The sequence below is a fragment of the Bombus flavifrons genome, chromosome 8, assembly GCF_040668555.2.
Source record: "Bombus flavifrons isolate JBK064 chromosome 8, iyBomFlav1_principal, whole genome shotgun sequence".
In the NCBI taxonomy this organism is placed as follows: Eukaryota; Metazoa; Arthropoda; class Insecta; order Hymenoptera; family Apidae; genus Bombus; species Bombus flavifrons.
This window is the reverse complement of record NC_138449.1, coordinates 8,650,218-8,668,785: the sequence shown is the minus strand read 5'-3', so window position 1 is coordinate 8,668,785 and position 18,568 is coordinate 8,650,218. Positions and strand designations below refer to the sequence as shown.

The 18,568-nt window shown below is 37.1% G+C and overlaps 1 protein-coding gene and 1 long non-coding RNA gene across 29 annotated transcripts in view; one reads left to right on the top strand and one right to left on the bottom strand.

Moving 5' to 3' along the window:
* Nucleotides 1-18,568, top strand: part of LOC138182723 (nucleolysin TIAR) — a 585,490-nt gene that overhangs the window by 326,767 nt on the left and 240,155 nt on the right. Inside the window, exon 1 of one of the 8 annotated variants that reach the window (XM_069118847.1) lies at nt 12,949-14,997. The exons of the other annotated variants lie outside the window; for them this stretch is intronic. Within the exon in view, the coding sequence (XP_068974948.1) occupies nt 14,841-14,997 (157 nt within the window). The 5' untranslated portion in view covers nt 12,949-14,840. Of the gene's footprint in view, nt 1-12,948; nt 14,998-18,568 lie in introns of those variants that run through there. 8 annotated transcript variants of the gene reach the window in all.
* LOC138182727 (uncharacterized) overlaps nt 1-18,568 on the bottom strand; it is a 482,518-nt gene that overhangs the window by 445,771 nt on the left and 18,179 nt on the right. The window lies entirely within an intron of this gene.

The window sequence follows — 18,568 nt, the reverse complement described above, 5'->3', positions numbered from 1 at the left end:
TCACTTTTACGAATGAAAAGATTGCGTCAAGCACATATATGACGTTGATAACGAACGTATAGAATTTACGTTCTGAGAAGAAATTTTGTCCGATCATCTAAAATTTACAATCACCCACAAAACGTTTCTACAGCTATCGTCGGAAACGATCAATGAAGACTTTTGTATCTATTTACGATTACGCATAAGTTGAGTAATAAATCAAATTGAGGTGAACTGCTGAACAAGACACACCACGGATCTATCTGCCTCTGTGATCCTAAATACTTGCACAGAAAACGATTGATCACTTGATGAACGTCTAGGGGTTGTTATTACGCAATATGAACTTTAGAGGAGAAAATAGAAAAAAGGAGAATAGGAAGAGTGAAGTGAATTTGAATTGCTAACCAAGCGATGTTGTAATCTTGCGTGATCTTCTATCCACTGACCTATTTGGTCAACACGTAGCATTATAAATAATTTCCTACAACATTAATTACGAATAATTTACATATAGTATGCGTGATACGCAAAACAAGACGGGAAATTAAAATTTTATATTACATGTTGCAGAGTTTAATTAAAGTTTCTAAAATGAAGTTTTACTTTCATGAGCCGCCGTATATAGTTTCAGTTATACCACAAACAAAAATCTCTAATTCGATATGTATTCGACGCAGTATGGAATCTATCCAATAGACAAATATTTCAATTCCAACGTTGAAAGTTTCGACGTTGTATGACAGGCCTTCGAGGGATTCATTAAATTGAACTTCTCTAAACAAAACCTCTGTTGTTTCTATCGATGGAAAATACAAGATATCTTACAAACACAGTTAGACATTCTGTTTATAATATGACGAACGTTCCTGTTATTTGATATTGATGTCATTTTAATATATTCGTACGATAACTGGGAAAAAACTGGGAACAAATGCACGAATCTTTTAAAGATTCTACTAATTTCCATGTAATTTTGAAATCTCCATGTGTTTTTGTAAATTCAACGTATTATACTAATAATTCATTCGTGTATATTTATCACGATGTAATTATTCATATTTTACAGACATTATAAATATTTTATCAACATATATTTTAATAATGTTTTAGCAGAAGAAGAGCTGTGCGAATAATTTAAATATTAAAATGAAGTCAAGCTGAGATAATCCAAGTGGTACATTAGGAAATAATTGTTATTCTTAACATAACCTGAACCAAAAATCAAAATTCCCTACTTAAGTTACTTAAAAATGTAGCAGCTTATTTGGTATTTGAAAAATTATTTAAAATCTATCATTAAAAATGACAGCTAGAAGACATTTCTTCTTATAATAAAATCAAACTTTCTATATACTTAAACACCGTTTTCCTAATAAGTCACGGAGAATCGTAAGCAAAGTAAAATGTAACTTATGATTGTTAAATGCTGCAACTTTTGTTCAGATCTTTTGTAGGAAACTCAGAAACTCACGCACGTAACACAAGTTATCACAGCTACTTAGTAGATGAGCAGTTGTATCTCTTCTTTTGGCTGTAAATTTTCTTGTTTCCTAAACTTTTGATGAGTATTTATAATTCTAGATATCGTTCCGCTAGACAGGGCAAAACTTCGAGTGACAAAAGTTACTTAGATCTAATATCACGTACGATGTAACACAGTAATAGTAAAGCATTTATGAAACTCATAAGAATAACAAATCATTTTTCACTGGCGCTACAAATAAGGTTCACGTGTTACTGGCAAATTATTTAAAAATGCATATTTCTATCTATAGGCTTTAGGAACATCTAAATAGATTTTAACAGGACCGGTGAGAAGATATTTTTATACTAACGATAAATAATAAATTCGGATGTTATAATAGATCGTTTTAACGTTCATTTGTTGGCGATTAATATTTTTGTAAATATTCAAGTAGTACAAGATTGGTATATTTGAAAAAAAAAATTTCATTAAAATATAAAGCCTCTGTTTCTGTTGTAGGTAATTTTATTTGTCACTAAAAAGACCATTATAATTTTGCATTAAATTAATGGAAACGTTAAAATGAAGAAATATGTGACTGGTATGTGCAGACAACTGTTAATTATTTTGAATTCGGTCCGCATTTCAAGGTGGATGGCGCACGGCAACAAAGGATATGCGTCTTTTTTTCCTTTCGCACCAAAAAATTTACGCTACCACAGGTAACGTCACCGAAATGAATGCACACATGGAAGTAAAACCGTGTGTTTCCTGGCTGTTAATGACGTATATTCGAATTTTCGTAGCACAAATTGAAATTTATTACTCAGGAAATGATACACAAACAAAGAGAATCTTTTTCATTTGCGTCATGCACGCACACGCAATTCCCGATTCTTCCTGCAGGCATTTACGAAAATCCTCGATTTACAAATCTTCAACACCAGGATTTACAAATTGCTGATGCGTGAAACGATCGTACAATTGTTTACCTGGTCGAGTGATTCCCCATGACCCAGACTTTCTCTATAAACTACACAAAATACAGAGTGATGAAAAAACCAAATACACGATGCACACATACATTCGTCCAATCGAATTGGCTGTAAAAAGAGAAGGAAGAAAATGAAAAAAAAAAGAAAAAAATTAAAAGCCAAAACTAAAACTCGTTTTCCGAAAAACAAAGTGCGAAACTCAATGTTCTCGGAACAGGAAGTTTCACTCGAAAATGTAACACAAACATCTTCAACAACGGTATTCCAATTTCGAATATTCTGTTTTCAAAGTTATTTCACTAAAATCTTGCTAAATTTTATCGCGTACTTTTTTTCGTTCCTCGTAAACAAGTTATCAAATTTGCTCGAAGAAGAGCTCATCGTTTTTCCCTGAGCAACTGAAAAGTGTAATTTAATGGCCGGCTATAAATTCTTATATACATCATTGCGGCTTGTATAGTCACGCGGACATGCTGTCCCGTTAGTCTTGCGCTTGACATATGTGTATACGCGATAGAGGCATGAACTTCCTATACCTAGTACAAGCTGGGTTGCAGCCGATGTCGCCTATCAGCTCGATGGAGGAGTCATCGATCAAACCTAAGCGAGCGTGGTAACGACGGTGAAACTTGTGAGACAATATCCTGCTTCGAGGTGGATAACTCGTTAAAGGAGCACGCTAATGGACAGACCAGCTGGCGACTATACATGTATAATTGGCCGAAGATTCGCTGTTCGCGTTCATTTATAATATCATTATAGATATGAACTTCGTCCTTTGACGTCTGTAAACGAAACACATAATGCGTCGTGTGGCTTTCATTCACGAATACGGAACTAAGAATATAGAACCAAACAGGTGAATAATAATTCGAAATCTATTAATTTATAAAATACTAAATACCGAGAGTTGAAGAATAAAAAAACGAAAATCTAGCACGGAAATCGATACTTTTAACGATCGAAATATGACCTGAGGTTCGTTAAAAATTTTTCAAATTAGGCAGGCAATACATCCTCGTACACAATAAATGAAGAGATGTATAATATACTCGCAATATATATGTATATAAGTAACTTTAATCGAGTACATTTAATCTGTCCCGTATTCAATTTTCTTCAAATTAATATTTTCTAAATTTTGTATTTCTAAATAAGTATTTTTACGCTTATTATGCTATTAGATGTATCTTTGACTTTTTACAAAATTAGACATCTATTTCTGAAAGGCTTGATATCTAAAAAGCTATTCTTCTTTCAATTAACTTAGTCACCAATTGCAAATGAGTGATATTAAAGTGTGTCATTAAAACAAAGAGATGAAGAAAAATCCAATCGTCCAGTTTAATAAATTGCAACGAACGTTGGTTTAATGAAAAACAGATTAGAATCCACGTTGAAAGAAAACGCTTCTAGCGACTGTTTAGAAACTGCCCTAACTCCTGACAGTGCTAACGCACCATCACTTTGATGTAGCATCTGAGATGGTAAGGTACGAGGAAGGGATAACTCGGATGAAAAGACGCAGCGGATGAGATGTTACATCCTACCCTCTGGAGAAGACGCAGAGTGGATCTTGTGTTCCGTAGGACAGAGAAAAGAGAGACAAGAGACAGAGTGAGTGAGTAAGTGAGAGGGAGAGCGGGTAAGGAGGGAGTTCGAGCTCTTAATTAGCTACAATTACCGCAACATAGCAATGTCGAGCGAATCGCCCGAGGCTTATCCTCCATCCTTCCATCTACTTCCATCTGTATACCGTTCCTCGTTCCTCTTTCCTGTCCTCTTATTCCTCTTTCCGTATCCTCGTCGTCGCACGGAATCCTATGATTCTCTTGTAGCCGGTACCTCTTTTCGGAACCCCATCTCCGGGTTATTTCCCGTAAAACAGCCAATTTACGAAGCCAATTTAAACTAATATGCAGAAAATAAAAATCGTGTCGGTTGCTTTCTTTCCACCCGTTTTGAAATTTGCTGCCAGGTAATAGTTGTACTCATGGCGAGTTTTCCTCTTCTTTTCCCTTCTTTCTCTCATTCTTTCTTTCGTATTACTTTCATTATTCTATATCGGAACGAAAATTCGAAGAGCACGAGGCGATTGTAATCGGAAGAACAGAAGAGGCGGAGGCGTATAGTCGCTACTACTACCACAGCCTCGCGTCCGCATCCGCTGTTGTTCGGGATTTTAGTTGGATAATGAGGAATCTTATCTAATATAATGGTACAACCTGCTGTATCGGTATCCTTCAGAGGAAACTTTTATTATTTACCTTGTAACTGTTCTTAATCCACCTTCCTCATCCTTTCGCTCGCGTGTCTTGTACTTTCTGTGCTTTGATAAAGGAGCCCTATCGCTTTTGTTATTTTCGTGCTTCCTGCATAGCAGCATCCTGTCTATGAATGTGTAATTCAATTAGCTGTAACGGAACGTCCTGCATGCAAAAATATGTGTTTCTTTACGGCAGCGGATCAAATATGGTAATGTCGAGTAAACTCGTTACCGATTTCGGATTTTGATTCGATTCTTGCTTTAATTCTCAACGAATTGGAAATTAATTACGATGCCGCGTTAACTCGCGCTACCCTGATTTAACGGGGGGAAAAAGTTACGCAGCCGTACGTCATCGTTCGATATTCATGCTATCTGTGCGTGAAACGGTATGTTTATGAATTCCTACATCGATATTTCATTTTATTTTTGAAATAATCTGCAAAATATTTTATCGGTCGTTAGCCAATGGCACCTTTAAATTACTTTTCTTTAATTCGATCAATGCTAACAGTGGATTTTTTGTTTATGCTATTTCCGCACGTCTGCCTGAAATATGAAATATTCATCTAACGTTTAAAGAATTGGATTTCGACAAATTCTGCAAGCAGTATTAATTTAGAAAATTTGTTGGAGTTTAACTGACTTTATAAAATATTTTGTTAGAAAGTAACAACGAAATAATTTCGAATCTTGATTATTTCTGATTCAAGCCGCGTGCACGCCTGATTAGTTTTCCTTCAGCTTATTTCCCATTACGACAAGCTATTTGCATACAGGGCTAACTATTTTAACGAATTAAACGATTCTCTTCAAATTCTACTTTTACGTTTTTTTTTCTTCTCTGTCATAAAGAAAATAACAAAACTCTGCTGGTTACCTGATAGTATACGCTCGATCTATGAGTGTACGGAAACAGTATGAAAAAATATGTTTCTGAGTGACAGCGGACACACGTTATTTCGCAATGTATTGCTTGTCGAAGGATAAAGGGAAAGAAGCAAACTCGGTGAAAAAGCGAAGGAAAAAGCCTGTCTCGATGAACATGAAGAATAGCGGATTGTATTCTGGCAGGCCGTTGCCAATAGCTCATGGATTCTGTGGCGGTCGGCTACGCGTCACCACGTGTACGTTCCGCATCTCGGTTTGTCTCCTCCTTCCATCGACTCGACAACTGCTACGCCCACGATCACAAACGGAATTATTTATGAGTTTGAACATGAGCCAGAGCTCTTCCGCAAGCCACTAAGACGCTTCCGGACGCTAGTCGCATTCTCTGAATATCGGGATAAGGCGTGGGACCAAGGTGATCTTGCCACATTCTGGAATTTCATCATGATTCGACTTAAATTAAAGATGCATAACGATGCACACGATTCGCATAACAACGGGACGATAGCAGTAAACGTTTCTGCGGTAGCTTTTACTTAACCTTCCTCTGATATCTGTTTATACATTCCTAAGGAATTATTCCTCTATACACCGTTCTCTTTGTTTAGGATGGTTGGTCCCTTGGAATGCAACGAGCTGACGAATAGATTCACGTACAAATTCGAACGTCGAGTCTGCTACTCATTTCTATGAGTTTGATTAGTTAATTCCAACGATTATTGTTTTAAGAAAATGACTAAAATACAGTTGATTAGCGGACAAAATATTTGGGAGGAATTATTAATCGTTTGAGAATTCTCATCGTGTGAATATAAGCTTTCTGGTTTCATGATTAATGTAAAAACGCGCGAACTATTTAAGTTTTATTTTCCCTTAAATGTTTTGTAAATAAAAGTATTGAAATTATATCTGTATAAAATTTTTAATGAAAACATTTAATTTTCGAAGCATAAAATTGATATTGCATACAAATTTACAAACCATGAAACTCGTAATTTTATTAAATTACAAGAGAGACATGTGAGTACCTACACCAGTTGTGTACATGAATTTGCAAATAAATGTTGCTTCGCGCTTCCAATTGAGTATCCTTTATGCTTAAACCATCACACTGCAAATATTTAGCTTCATTTTAATCGTGTAATAACGTTTCGTTTAATGTTACCATTACGAAATTAAAGCCCTAGTGAAGTTCGTCCTATAAAATCATTGTTTAATATCAGAATTAACGACAATATGAGAATTTCATTAAATACGAATCTACGTAACAGGGAGCAATCTTCAACGCTCGTATTTCATCTTCTTTTATATTTCACATTTGTTTCATTCTTCAAAAATTCTACAAGCGCTGTGACAAGAGTAGTAAAAAAGTTTTGCGCTACACGCTGGTCCCCGAAAAGGTAAATTCGATATATCTTCTCGAAACTTTGAAAATCCTAGCTTGTCACGAAACGTGTATTTTCAATAATGTAAAACGTACATCGATATTCGGATTCTCGGACTTCACATCGAAAGCGTTTCCTGTTTTAAAAACTGGGAGCTGAGTCGCGTACACGCAAAGCCCTTTCGATGTCGATGCTTGTGATCTATTTTTTAAACAAATCGTACATTCAAGCCGCCTGCCGGTTCCCGTTCCACTTCGCCAACGCTACCATTCGTGCAAGTAGTTTTGTAAATCACGCTAAGTAATGATAGCTAGAAATATTTTCGTTAGCCGGATCACGTGTAACGCGGTGGTTCTTTCCGGAAACGTTGTACGGATTTTATTCGCGTAGGATGAAAAAGAAAAAAAAAAGTGGCGTGAGGCATGCAGTAAAATTTCGACGATTAATTATACGCGGATTCGTTGCAACGAAGCTGAGAATAAACTTGCGTGTTACAAAAGACCATTCTGTGTCACGTATTCTACTCTACTTAACGCGATAGAAACACGCCTTAAATAAATCGCTTGAAATTATGCTTAAAAAAATTCCACAAGCGGTTGCATCCGTAATAAATAATAATTACAATTATCATTAACGAACGTTATGATCGCAACCGTGTTCCCGGCACCTCGGTCTACTTTCTAGAATTCTATTAACAATCCTCGCGGTTTTCAGAAAATTTTAAACTGTTTCGTGCTTAATAAAAGCTCCTTTATTTGCACTGTCCACATTTAAATATCGTGAATATGGTTGTTACGATTAGTAACATCGAGCTCTCCAACAGTGAATTTTTAATTGCCATTAAATATTCTTTTTCACTCGTTTCAAATTGCTTTTCCAAGGCAGTACAGAGATAATATAGTTACTGTATCAAAAGAGAGTTAAAATATCCGTGGAATTTCTAAGTAAATGTGATTGCAATTTTCATTTTAGCATTTCAATTTTGAAAATGTGAAATCTGAACGTTTTGTTGAAAGTTTCGAATTTTACATATTTAATTTTAATCGTCAACACTTGGTTATATAATTAATTTACTCGTGTTTGTCGTATTTCGTACAATTTTTACGTTAAACAGGGGAGAATAATTACTACGTTCAATAATCGTTTAATACGATTCTTTTCACTCGTAACCAACATATCACTTTGATACTTTCAATTATGATTTCTGAGGAAACATATTCCGTAGCTTCTTTCCTTGCCGTGCATCAATGTTACCGAAAACAGAGGTGAAATCCTTTCAGTATTCGAACCAAGAGTAGCATTGCAATCACTCTAGTTCGATCCAGCACCAGCGAGCGGCGCCACTTAATGGGTAAGTAGATACAGACGTTATTGGGTCAGACGTTGCGATCTCTTTCACTAACAATAACACGTAACGTTAGGTAACGAACATGTAATGTTAGGTGATTGTCTGGCGATCCAGATAAAGAATTACATACAAGCACAAAGATAAAGTATTGTAAACAAATGGAAAATATCACACGAGTTGTACAGATACGTTTTGATTATCATTTCAATTTTAAGTTTTATTTCTGAGTAATGCACACAGCGCTTTGACTAAAATAAAATTGACGTTAGAAGTGCAAATTTCTCTATTACAATCTGTGGCGAAAAAATATCGAGTTCTAGGAAATATTATATTCTAGTACGATCTGCGTAATAAAAAGCCAATCATTACATTTTTATAGTATTATTAATTTAGTATATTTCTACATTATTACTATATTTTTGGATACGTATATCTTTATGCTTACATTTGAGTTTGTTTAAATTATCAGTAGTACGTACAAATATCCTCCTTAACGTTATACTTGACTGAAATATTTGATATAATTGTGTTATAAATATTTGAATATAATTGTGTTTTAAGGTATTAATTAATATATTTGAAAGGGATATCAGAAATTTCTACTTATATAATAAATGTTACATATTAGGATATGAAGATATTCATACATAAATATATATATTATTGAGAATTTCAACTATAAAGTTTAAAATATACTTTCCATAATTGTTTGCCATACCCATTTATTAATCAGTCGAGGTCGTTAATAGAAGATAATAACATTAGTCATGAATTGCAGGATATGAACTCTAATTACTCGAGGAATGTTTATATGACAAGTAAAAGACAATAAAATAACTGATTTTAATATAACGTACTTCCAAAGTTTATCCAAACTTTATCCCTCGTGTAGCATTCAATGGCCAATGATACACGTACAGGGGAAAATCTATATATCTGTCGGACAAGTTAAAAGCAAACGTTTTATTTGTCCAAATGTTCGTTAAGTGAGAATAACAAAATACGATAAAGTTTCCAATAAATTGAAAAATTACTCCTCTTGCACATTTGCATAGCATCTATATATTAAATTCGCAGAATAATTGCGAAATAAATACGTTGCTAATATATTCATTAAATCCTTTTTCACGGAGTACCTTCGTTAATTAATCGTTTCTGCATGAAATACATTTCAAAAATAAAAATAAATATGTATTGATTGGTGAAAGAAATACATTCTTTTGGAATACCTAAAATAATGGATATCTTGTAGAAATAAAATTTTTATCATTTAAATACTGAAATAAGCAATCCATTCCCAAATATAGCAATTTTATTCCTTAAATCACAATATAAAATACGATAAAATGAAAAATAAAATTATCCATATACAGCATAAACGATTTACATATTTTAATTGCAGAAGGGAATAAAAATACGAGTATTGATTTAATCATAATGGGCAACGTTGAACAACTATAAAGCAAAAAATGAAATGTCGAGGGAATAAGTGAATTTCTCTAAACGAAAATGAAAAGTATAAAAAATTTTTATAAGTGTATCTTCTGAAACTTATTTCATTTATTTCATGCACACATACTTTCGTTTAGACATGCATACCATTGCTTTAAATAAACGCGGAAGAATCCGACGTAGCTTCTTGGCATACGATTGTAAGTAAAACCATTTGCTTCGAGAGTAGGGAACTCCCTTTGAAAGTAAATTTATTCTGGTAACAGTACCTTCGGTCGAAAATTCCTGAAGAATATTGAAGATTCAACGATAAGATACTTTCCACACAAAGGCAAACAGCTACAAACACTGCGAACGCGTATACTCCTTACGGGCAGATTGTTCGAGGATTCAGCAGCAGATTTCGCTACAGATCTGCGAAATCATGCCATAGCGTTTATACTTAAGCTTGCGCCACGGTTCACCTTCGGCGGTTGTATTACATACGTAGCAAACTTTTTAGATTGTATGTTGTATAATTTACAAGACACTCGGTCCATAATTGCTTTCGAGAAAAAGATCCCTAAATGCATTTTCGTCCTAGAAAAAGAACTCGGAGAATTATGAAAATCCTGGACGTTAAATTAATTATTTAAGTAACGTAAGGACGTAAGGACGTAAAAATTAATTAAGATTTACAATTTCCGCTTATTGAAACTAAGATGGCTGATTACAAAAGATCCTATTGAAATTAAAAATAAAAAATTAAATTAAATTTCTTTCTTTCATTAAATTCAAATAATGCTATAGACCTACACTGCATTTGCTTCTACACATTTTTTGTAAGAGTTTGTTTTAAATTATTGTACCAAAAAAAAGATTAGAATGAAATGAAGAAAAAATTACTTTCATTTCACTTTTAAAATAACTTTATAATAACTTTAAAATAACTGTATAAACACAGTATTTGCTAATACTTATATATGTATTGTTAATGTCTACAATTCTTGTTTTATATTTGTTTTTAAGAAAACATAATGAATGTAGTATTGGCAAAATGCTACGTTTCTATAAATACCGGAATCTTTTATTGAAAAATCAAATAAATTATCAGTAGCTCGTTTTCTTTTATCAATGGGCTTCGCAAACCACTTCAGAGCAGTAGTCTATAACTATTCTTCCAGACATGGAAATAGGGCTGTCAATCGCCGAAAGTTCAAACATCTGTAGACTTCAGAAGAAGTGAATATTTCCAGAACATAATGTGAAGTGTTTGCATAGCAGATGGCACTAAGCGAACACGCTTCCTTCGAAGTCACTGTTACGAATTCTCAACTAATTGGCGATCAGTCAGATGCAATTGATCGGTTAATATCGCAAACCTTGAACGAGATTAACGCTCAAGGTGGAAATAAATTAAAGATGCGAAGTAGTAGTATGTTTAGTTTAATTATTTGCATTTTTTAGTATGCACAAAGAGAATCAGTAGCAAGTTAAGATGCAGAATAATATTATGTTTAATTAATTTAATTGCAGTTTTGAGTAACAGGAAGAGTATGACGCTCTAATGAAGACTTGCAGAACTGTCTCAAGAAGCTTCGCCTAATCCTTGTATACTAACTTTCTGTCCCCGGGTTTTCCTTCTTACCTGGTTTTTATGGGATGGGAATCTGTTATTTCAAATCTTGCAATTGTGTACTCTCGTAGATGTGTATCCTCAGGTGTTGCTGATTGTTGCTCAGATGTTTACTTTTGACCTGACCTATCGGATTTATTAGCCTCTTAATGATCCGCATCGTAAAATTTCCAACTTGGCAGGTAGGAAGTTCGAACTTTTTCAAAAGACGACAAATGTGCTGTCCGAGTCATAGCCGGACGGCCACTTCAAATCCCTAACAGTTACAACGCGTCTCGTAGGTCGAAACTTTCGTATACAAACGCGTCGAACACCAGTCAAACTTGACAGCTTTCGTTTGTATAGATATGAAGAATTTATTAAAATAACACCCAAACGTTAAAAATGTCTATCGATATCATCTTTCGATCGCTTGCAAATTTTCAACCATTTTTCTTAACATCATTTACTTATTACACCAACTGATTTCCTTTTCGATATCATGTAAAACGATTAATACACTAAGTACAAGTAATTTCTATCCGTATAAATATGTGTGATATATTCAATAATGTATTACGAGTTTAACTGAAGAAGAAAACTGTACTTGGTATTGAATCAATACTAGAAAGCAAACAGGGAAATCGATAAAGTACTATATGCGGTACTTACATTATATTTATCGTCCAAATTGAAAATTTACACGCAATCTTGACCGTTTCGAAAGAATCAAAATAAGAGGCACGTACAATAATCGACTGAAAAATTTGGATTAAATTTAATATTCGTATGGAAGAAAATAATGCTTTATATAAGCACCTCTAATATGTTTCGAAATGTACCATATCAAACATTTTCGATAATTGAAAAACTTGATCGAAGTCAGTAAACAGAGTATTATTAATTAATGAATTTTATACTATTGACGTTATCTAATATAAGACCAACTTGACGTATAACAATGTAATACACTCATAAGATAAATTTACTAGGGTTATAATTTATTGGCTGTACCAATAACAAATGTAAGTTACTGATACATTAATTAGCAATTTATTAGAATAATAACAATTTTCGTGATAACCAATTTACATAAAACGATTTTGCGATTAACGAATGGCATTCACCGATACAATGTGATTCGAGTAACATGATTGCTATCCAAGCTTACATTCCATTTGTTGCTTTTATTTAAATCGCATGTAATCAAGTAAAATATAGAAAATAAAGATTATTACACAGCTGATCGCATCCGGCTTTACAACAAAATTTCAATACAAAATCTAATTAGCATTTTATTTTGAAAAGACAGAAGTATATAATTTCAATATAATTCTTCTATACCTGCTGTAGCTCTATTTATCGATATAATATCATATATAATAACGATATCGATATATAAATATCATAGATACCTCGTGTTCTATTAATTTATTCATTTGTTATATACGAAGAATAACCTAGTTTATTTCTTAGTTCCATTGCTAAAAAATATAGCTACTGAAGGTTTGCTTTGCTTGAAGAAAATTGCCTTAAGTTCAATGCAATTGGTACGAATTACTGGCAGATAAAAGTACAGTTAAAAAAGCAAAATACAACGGAAGAGAGAAACTGCAACACAACGAAAAAAACAATTTCTCCTCTACCATTCCGTCCTCAGAAACTTTGATAGTCTAAACATTAATTCAATGGATTCTATCTAATTTATCTATCCGAGTTCTATTTATCTAATCGATTCTAATTACGTTTGCTGAAAAATCGCAAACAACGATGCTTCTATTACGATATTCCTCGCTAAAATCTAGAAATGCATCACTACTACGAATCCAGGAAAAAATTCAAGCGCTCGTAACAATAACGTTTCATATACGATATTCGTTAAAAAAGAGGGGAAACAAGAAATGGGAAGTAAACGAGCGGAAGACAAGTAGAGGGGAAAAAAAAGGAGGAAGCGTGAATAATTCGAAAGGACGAGAGCAGTGGTGCATGGACGCATCGAGCAACCCTTTCAGGTTGGCGGCGAGCGAGCGACTGCTGGCTCGCGTCTTAACTCGTGCGATTCCGCGGACGCTCGGGAACGCCGGCGCCTCTGGGCGTCGCGACGGCGGGCGTCCAGGGCTGGCAGGCTGGCAGGCAGGCAAAGGCAGGCGTCCCTTCGCGCTCTCCCCGCCAGACGAGTTCCGACTCTACGCTCGGCCGGACGTGACGTAACGCGAGCAGCGTGGAGAGCGTAGAGAACGTCGTCGCCGTCGTTCTAGTCGTCGTCGACGTAGCCGTCGTCGTTACCGTTCCTGTCAACCCTCTCTCTCTCTCTCCCTCTTACACACGCACATACATACACACACGTAGTCTCTCTCCCCCTGCGACACAAACACCTCTGTTCTCTCGTGCACGCCGAGATACCGAGCCGTTCGCAACTCGTCGACGTTTCCTCGTCGCAGATCAGTCGAGTGTCAACGACAACAGTCGGCACGACGCGCGTCGGCCTTCCCATCACGGTGTAGACGCGCCACGCACGCAGCACCGCGTGCGTTTTCACGCACGCCACTGCGTAACAACGGTGCGTCCACGCTCCAGCTGTAAAATAGACACGAACTGACGGAGTAATTTATCGCGAGCGGGGTCAAGTGCAAGTGAGACGAATATTCCATACGAACGAGTGAAAAGGAAACTTTGTGGTGTGAGAAAAGATCGAGAAGCGGAAGCAGTTTCGGTGGTGGTTCGATTCGGAGGATCAGAAGCGGACCGAGATCACGTGTGATTAGTTGGAAAACGACACGCTCCTTACGTTACGGTGGATCGAGAGATCTGTACTGGAAATTGCGATACAAATCGCGGGAACGTCGTAGAGAGAGAGGGGGAAATTTTCATGATTAGTTGAAGATTAAACTCGTGACGGTATCGCCGATAGAGAGAAAAAAGTTAAACGCCGAGAAAGTTTCGAGGGAAGCAAACTCGAGAAAATCGAACAAGATCTTGAACGAAGCAGATGTCAAGAGATATCGGTAGGTCGAAGTGGGGTCGTGCGGCGATGTAAAGTAATGTCGCGAGGGAAAAGAGTTACCGCGATCTTGGCGACGTCGCGATAAATAGATCGCAGACGGTAGTATGCAGTGACTTCTTGATCTCGTCGAAACGACGTACGACAGCTTCCGACAGTCAGTTTAAAATATTACTGATCGAGTAATGCCACGTTCACGGCACATTAACGTCAGCGATTGATCCACGGTAGCTGCGATCGCTGTCACTTGTACGATCTACGCGCACATCCTGTACGCTTTCGATCACACGACTTGTCTTACCTGTCTTACCTATCCAACGGTATTGTTTTCCCGATCGAACGATATAACATCGTGGAAAATTTGCTGGGTGCCGCGGACTTAGTAATCCTTCCTGGATCACGTGACGAATCGCTGAGAAGACAATAGTTCGCCACGGCGAAACCGGAATCTAGCGAAGATGCTGACCATGTCGACCTTGATGATGCCCACCACGATGACCACCATGACGAATCCTGGACCTATACCGGCACACAGCATGCCGCAGAAGATAGAACCGCCTAAGCTGACCGCAGCAGCTACGCTCACCCACACAACTACAACCGGCAACAAATCAGGTACCGCTTTATACTACAGATTTATGGCTTTGCACTATCACTCGAGCGCGACTCTAAGATAAATTTAACCGGTACATTGTGCCGCCGAGTATGCTCCGTTGCTCCTGTCAATCTGTGAACGATATACGTCGCTAAAGTTACACTCTCGCCGTTAGGACGGTTGCGCGAGGTCGGTATCCTTGTTCGGTTTGCGCTCTTTTAAACCGCTTAATGCCCATCCATCAAATTATTGTATTCGAGAGAAGGGAGCTGCGAGCCGGTTAATGTTTCGACACGGTTATCAAGCCGATAACGTCGAACCTCCACGTTCCATTCGTTTTTCGTCTAAACAGCATTCCATTCTCTCTATCGCCTATTTGGAACGAAAAAATCGACGAAAGGAAAAAGTGTGTAGGCACCGTCGGAAAATTTTTCTCTTCCTATAATACTTGTATACTTTAATGTATTTACATCCTCATCGACGTGTAAACGAAATAGTCGAATTAATTTTGTGGTTTACACAGCTCCTCCGACGTCGTGTTCGCGATACGGCGACAATTTCTGTGGACACATTGCCACGAGGCAAAAACCTACTAAATAAGCTCAGCGTTCTCTAATCGTCTTTATTTATCTCGATTTGCTGTCTCCTCTCTCCTGCTGGTTCCGGCGTAGTTCGAGGTATTGCATGAAACCAACAGCTTCAGAAATTTTTATCCCTTTTTATTTCATACATACCATTTTGATACTTTTGCCGCGAAACTACCGCAATTCTGTGTTCCAATTCCGGCGTCCATAAAAGAAGTGCTAACTTCTTGTAGGGTATGCGAGGGGTTAGGGGGGCGGGAAGTTGGGGGGGGGAGAGAGAGAGAGTAGCAAGGCCGGCTGATCTGGATGTGACCCGCATAGAAATTGGAATATACGTCTCGGCTTTCTAAGATGCTCGTGAAAGTAATAACGTTGATCGCCAGGAATTAATTGCTCCCATTACGGATGTCGACTTTTCTCGATTAGCGTTCGTGACCGGCCGTTCTCGCGCGACTTCGTTCCCGACCAAGAGATCTACCAGCGGCCGAGAGCAATTATCTGCCGGTAATTACCGGCTAATAAACATTTACCGTGAGCCCCGACGAAACGTTATAGCTCAATTAAAAATTTATAACTCGGCCGCCGGCTTGACAAAGCCGCGGGAAAAAGAAGGTTGGCTGTTGGCCAGCACTTTGTAGTCGCGACTCGAACGAAATTCCTGCCAGAATCTTTCTTCGTTTCAACGAAAATCCTTTACATCGTGCTGTAACGTTGCGTATCGCCTCGTCGAAACCGTGCAGCGTTCCATCATCCGTAAGTGCTCTCCAATGCATGCAGAACCGCGTGTACCTTCTAATACGCACCGTCTCGTTGTTTCCACGATTCCGTTTGCATAGCTTCCACGACGAAACGTTCAACGGTACGTCGCGGAAAAATAATTTCACCAGGAATAGATATCTCTGTTTCGTCATCCACGGATAAACCGAATCTGTCGAGTGGTTGTATCTAGACAAGGGGAACTCTTAACTGTGCGTACTTAGCACGTACCGGTTTGTATCTGGATTACAATGAAAACCGTTGTTACGGCCATGTATCCGCTGTATACACCGTTGTTCAGTTTCGGAACGTCATCAGCGTACTCTTGTCGGTACGTTCAAAAGTTCTACACAGTACTCTAGGACGGTAGAATTCAAAGAGTGCTTGAACCTTTCTCTCGTGTCTCGACTACTATACGCCTTGTTCGCAGGGTTTCTTTTTCGACCGGTATTTACTGTCGCACAGCCGCTCCAATTTTCTCGTTGTTGTTGTAAGTCGAGTACGGCAATTTCATCCATGCGATCGCGACGAGGTTCTGATTACAAATTGCGCTCGCATTGATTTTGCATCGTGAAATTTAGCTCGTTCCTCGTGTTCCTATGGTTATTCGAAGTTGCTCGTTAAACCACACGATGCTGTTACGTAGTTTCTTTGCTACCCTCTTTTTATTAAAAGTAACGAAAGAAGACGGCAACTGACATTATTACGGAAAGTGATTTTTACGGGTTATCGACGCTGCGAAATAGAGGTTCGTTCAAACGGAGAGATAGTTGCATTATACGGATCATCGATAATGCCACACGAATGAACTATTTTGATCGAAATCACGCGTCTCAGCATTCGCGGCTATTTGCCGAGCAACGTCAGAAATTTCTGTGACGATATCGAAATCCAACTTTCTAAATCATATTTGATTACGTAATTTCAAAGTTCGAATACGCAAAGTTATGTCCGTGTCAATTCCCAGCTATTGATTATCGCCGTTATCTTTTATCTAGGACGCATGATAATCGTTAAAGTCGTGTTCCGTAACTAAGAATAGCCTGTATATTGTTACAACGAAGAAAACGATCGCTTACTCGCGATGATATACAATAAAAGTTTAGAGAAGATACTGAGAAAAATCGGAGACTTTATCGTGAAACGATATATTTAGACCTGGATTTGCAGTAAGAGGATATTCCCTGGCTTTCTGTAAATTTACTTTTCTATAAACGCGAGTTTGTTTACGTTTTCCAACAAAGACGTTAAACGATCGTTGTGACCCTGTAATCTTCTAAGATCTACTTCGGCTATATTCCATACCTTATTGAAAAAAAGCTAGAAAGAAGATACACATATGGGATTCAAATTCCTATACTCTAACTTTTCTATAGATTGAATAGAAGATTGAAAGAAAATTGCAGGACATTTTAACGACAGTTTTAATATTAATATTTATGGTTGTATTCAAATGCACTAACAGTAAGTATTGTGTATTGTATACTGCTTTATACATGTACATAAGTCTACATACTCATTCATACGATACGTTTAAGAAATTATTGATCTTCTACTTGTTATCGTTATTTCCATCGAATTTGTCACTAAAGTAATCAAATATCTCTTAGAAATGATTCTTGGCAAAAATAGTTTTATATTAATCGAACGAAGCAAGCTCTTAAAATATTTTCTTGAATATAACGTAATCTTATACTAACTTACAACGTCAGAACCATGTGTTTTAAACGAAATACGATTAAAATGATCGAAAACCACACAGAATAATACAAGTTTGTTTTTGTTGATTTTCCGACCTTTATATCGTTTCATGACTAATTATAACACTTGCTGTATTATTAATGCTGAAAACATAAAAGTAAAGTCGACTACCGTACAAATAAACGACATCGCTGTATCTCGATGATAGACTCGCCGAATCTGTTAGCGTCGAGAAACTTTAACGTTTATCCGAGTCAAAAACGGGGGAAAAAAGAAAGAAAGAAATAGAGAGAAAAAGGAATAAATCGGCGTAATGCATGGCGCGACAGCATTCAAAGGCGTGTTTATCCACGTATGTGTAATCCAGAGCGCGGAATACGTAGAGCTGCCAATAGGGCAATCCCTAGCCGCGCACACTTAGCACGTACTAACTGTAGTTACCGTTACATCGCAAGTGTACGTGTCGTGGGAGCGTAACAAGGGCGCAAGTCCCGGCATCGTGCCACTTCGCCACGTATACTACCTGCGTGGCATGCACGTTAGCTACGTA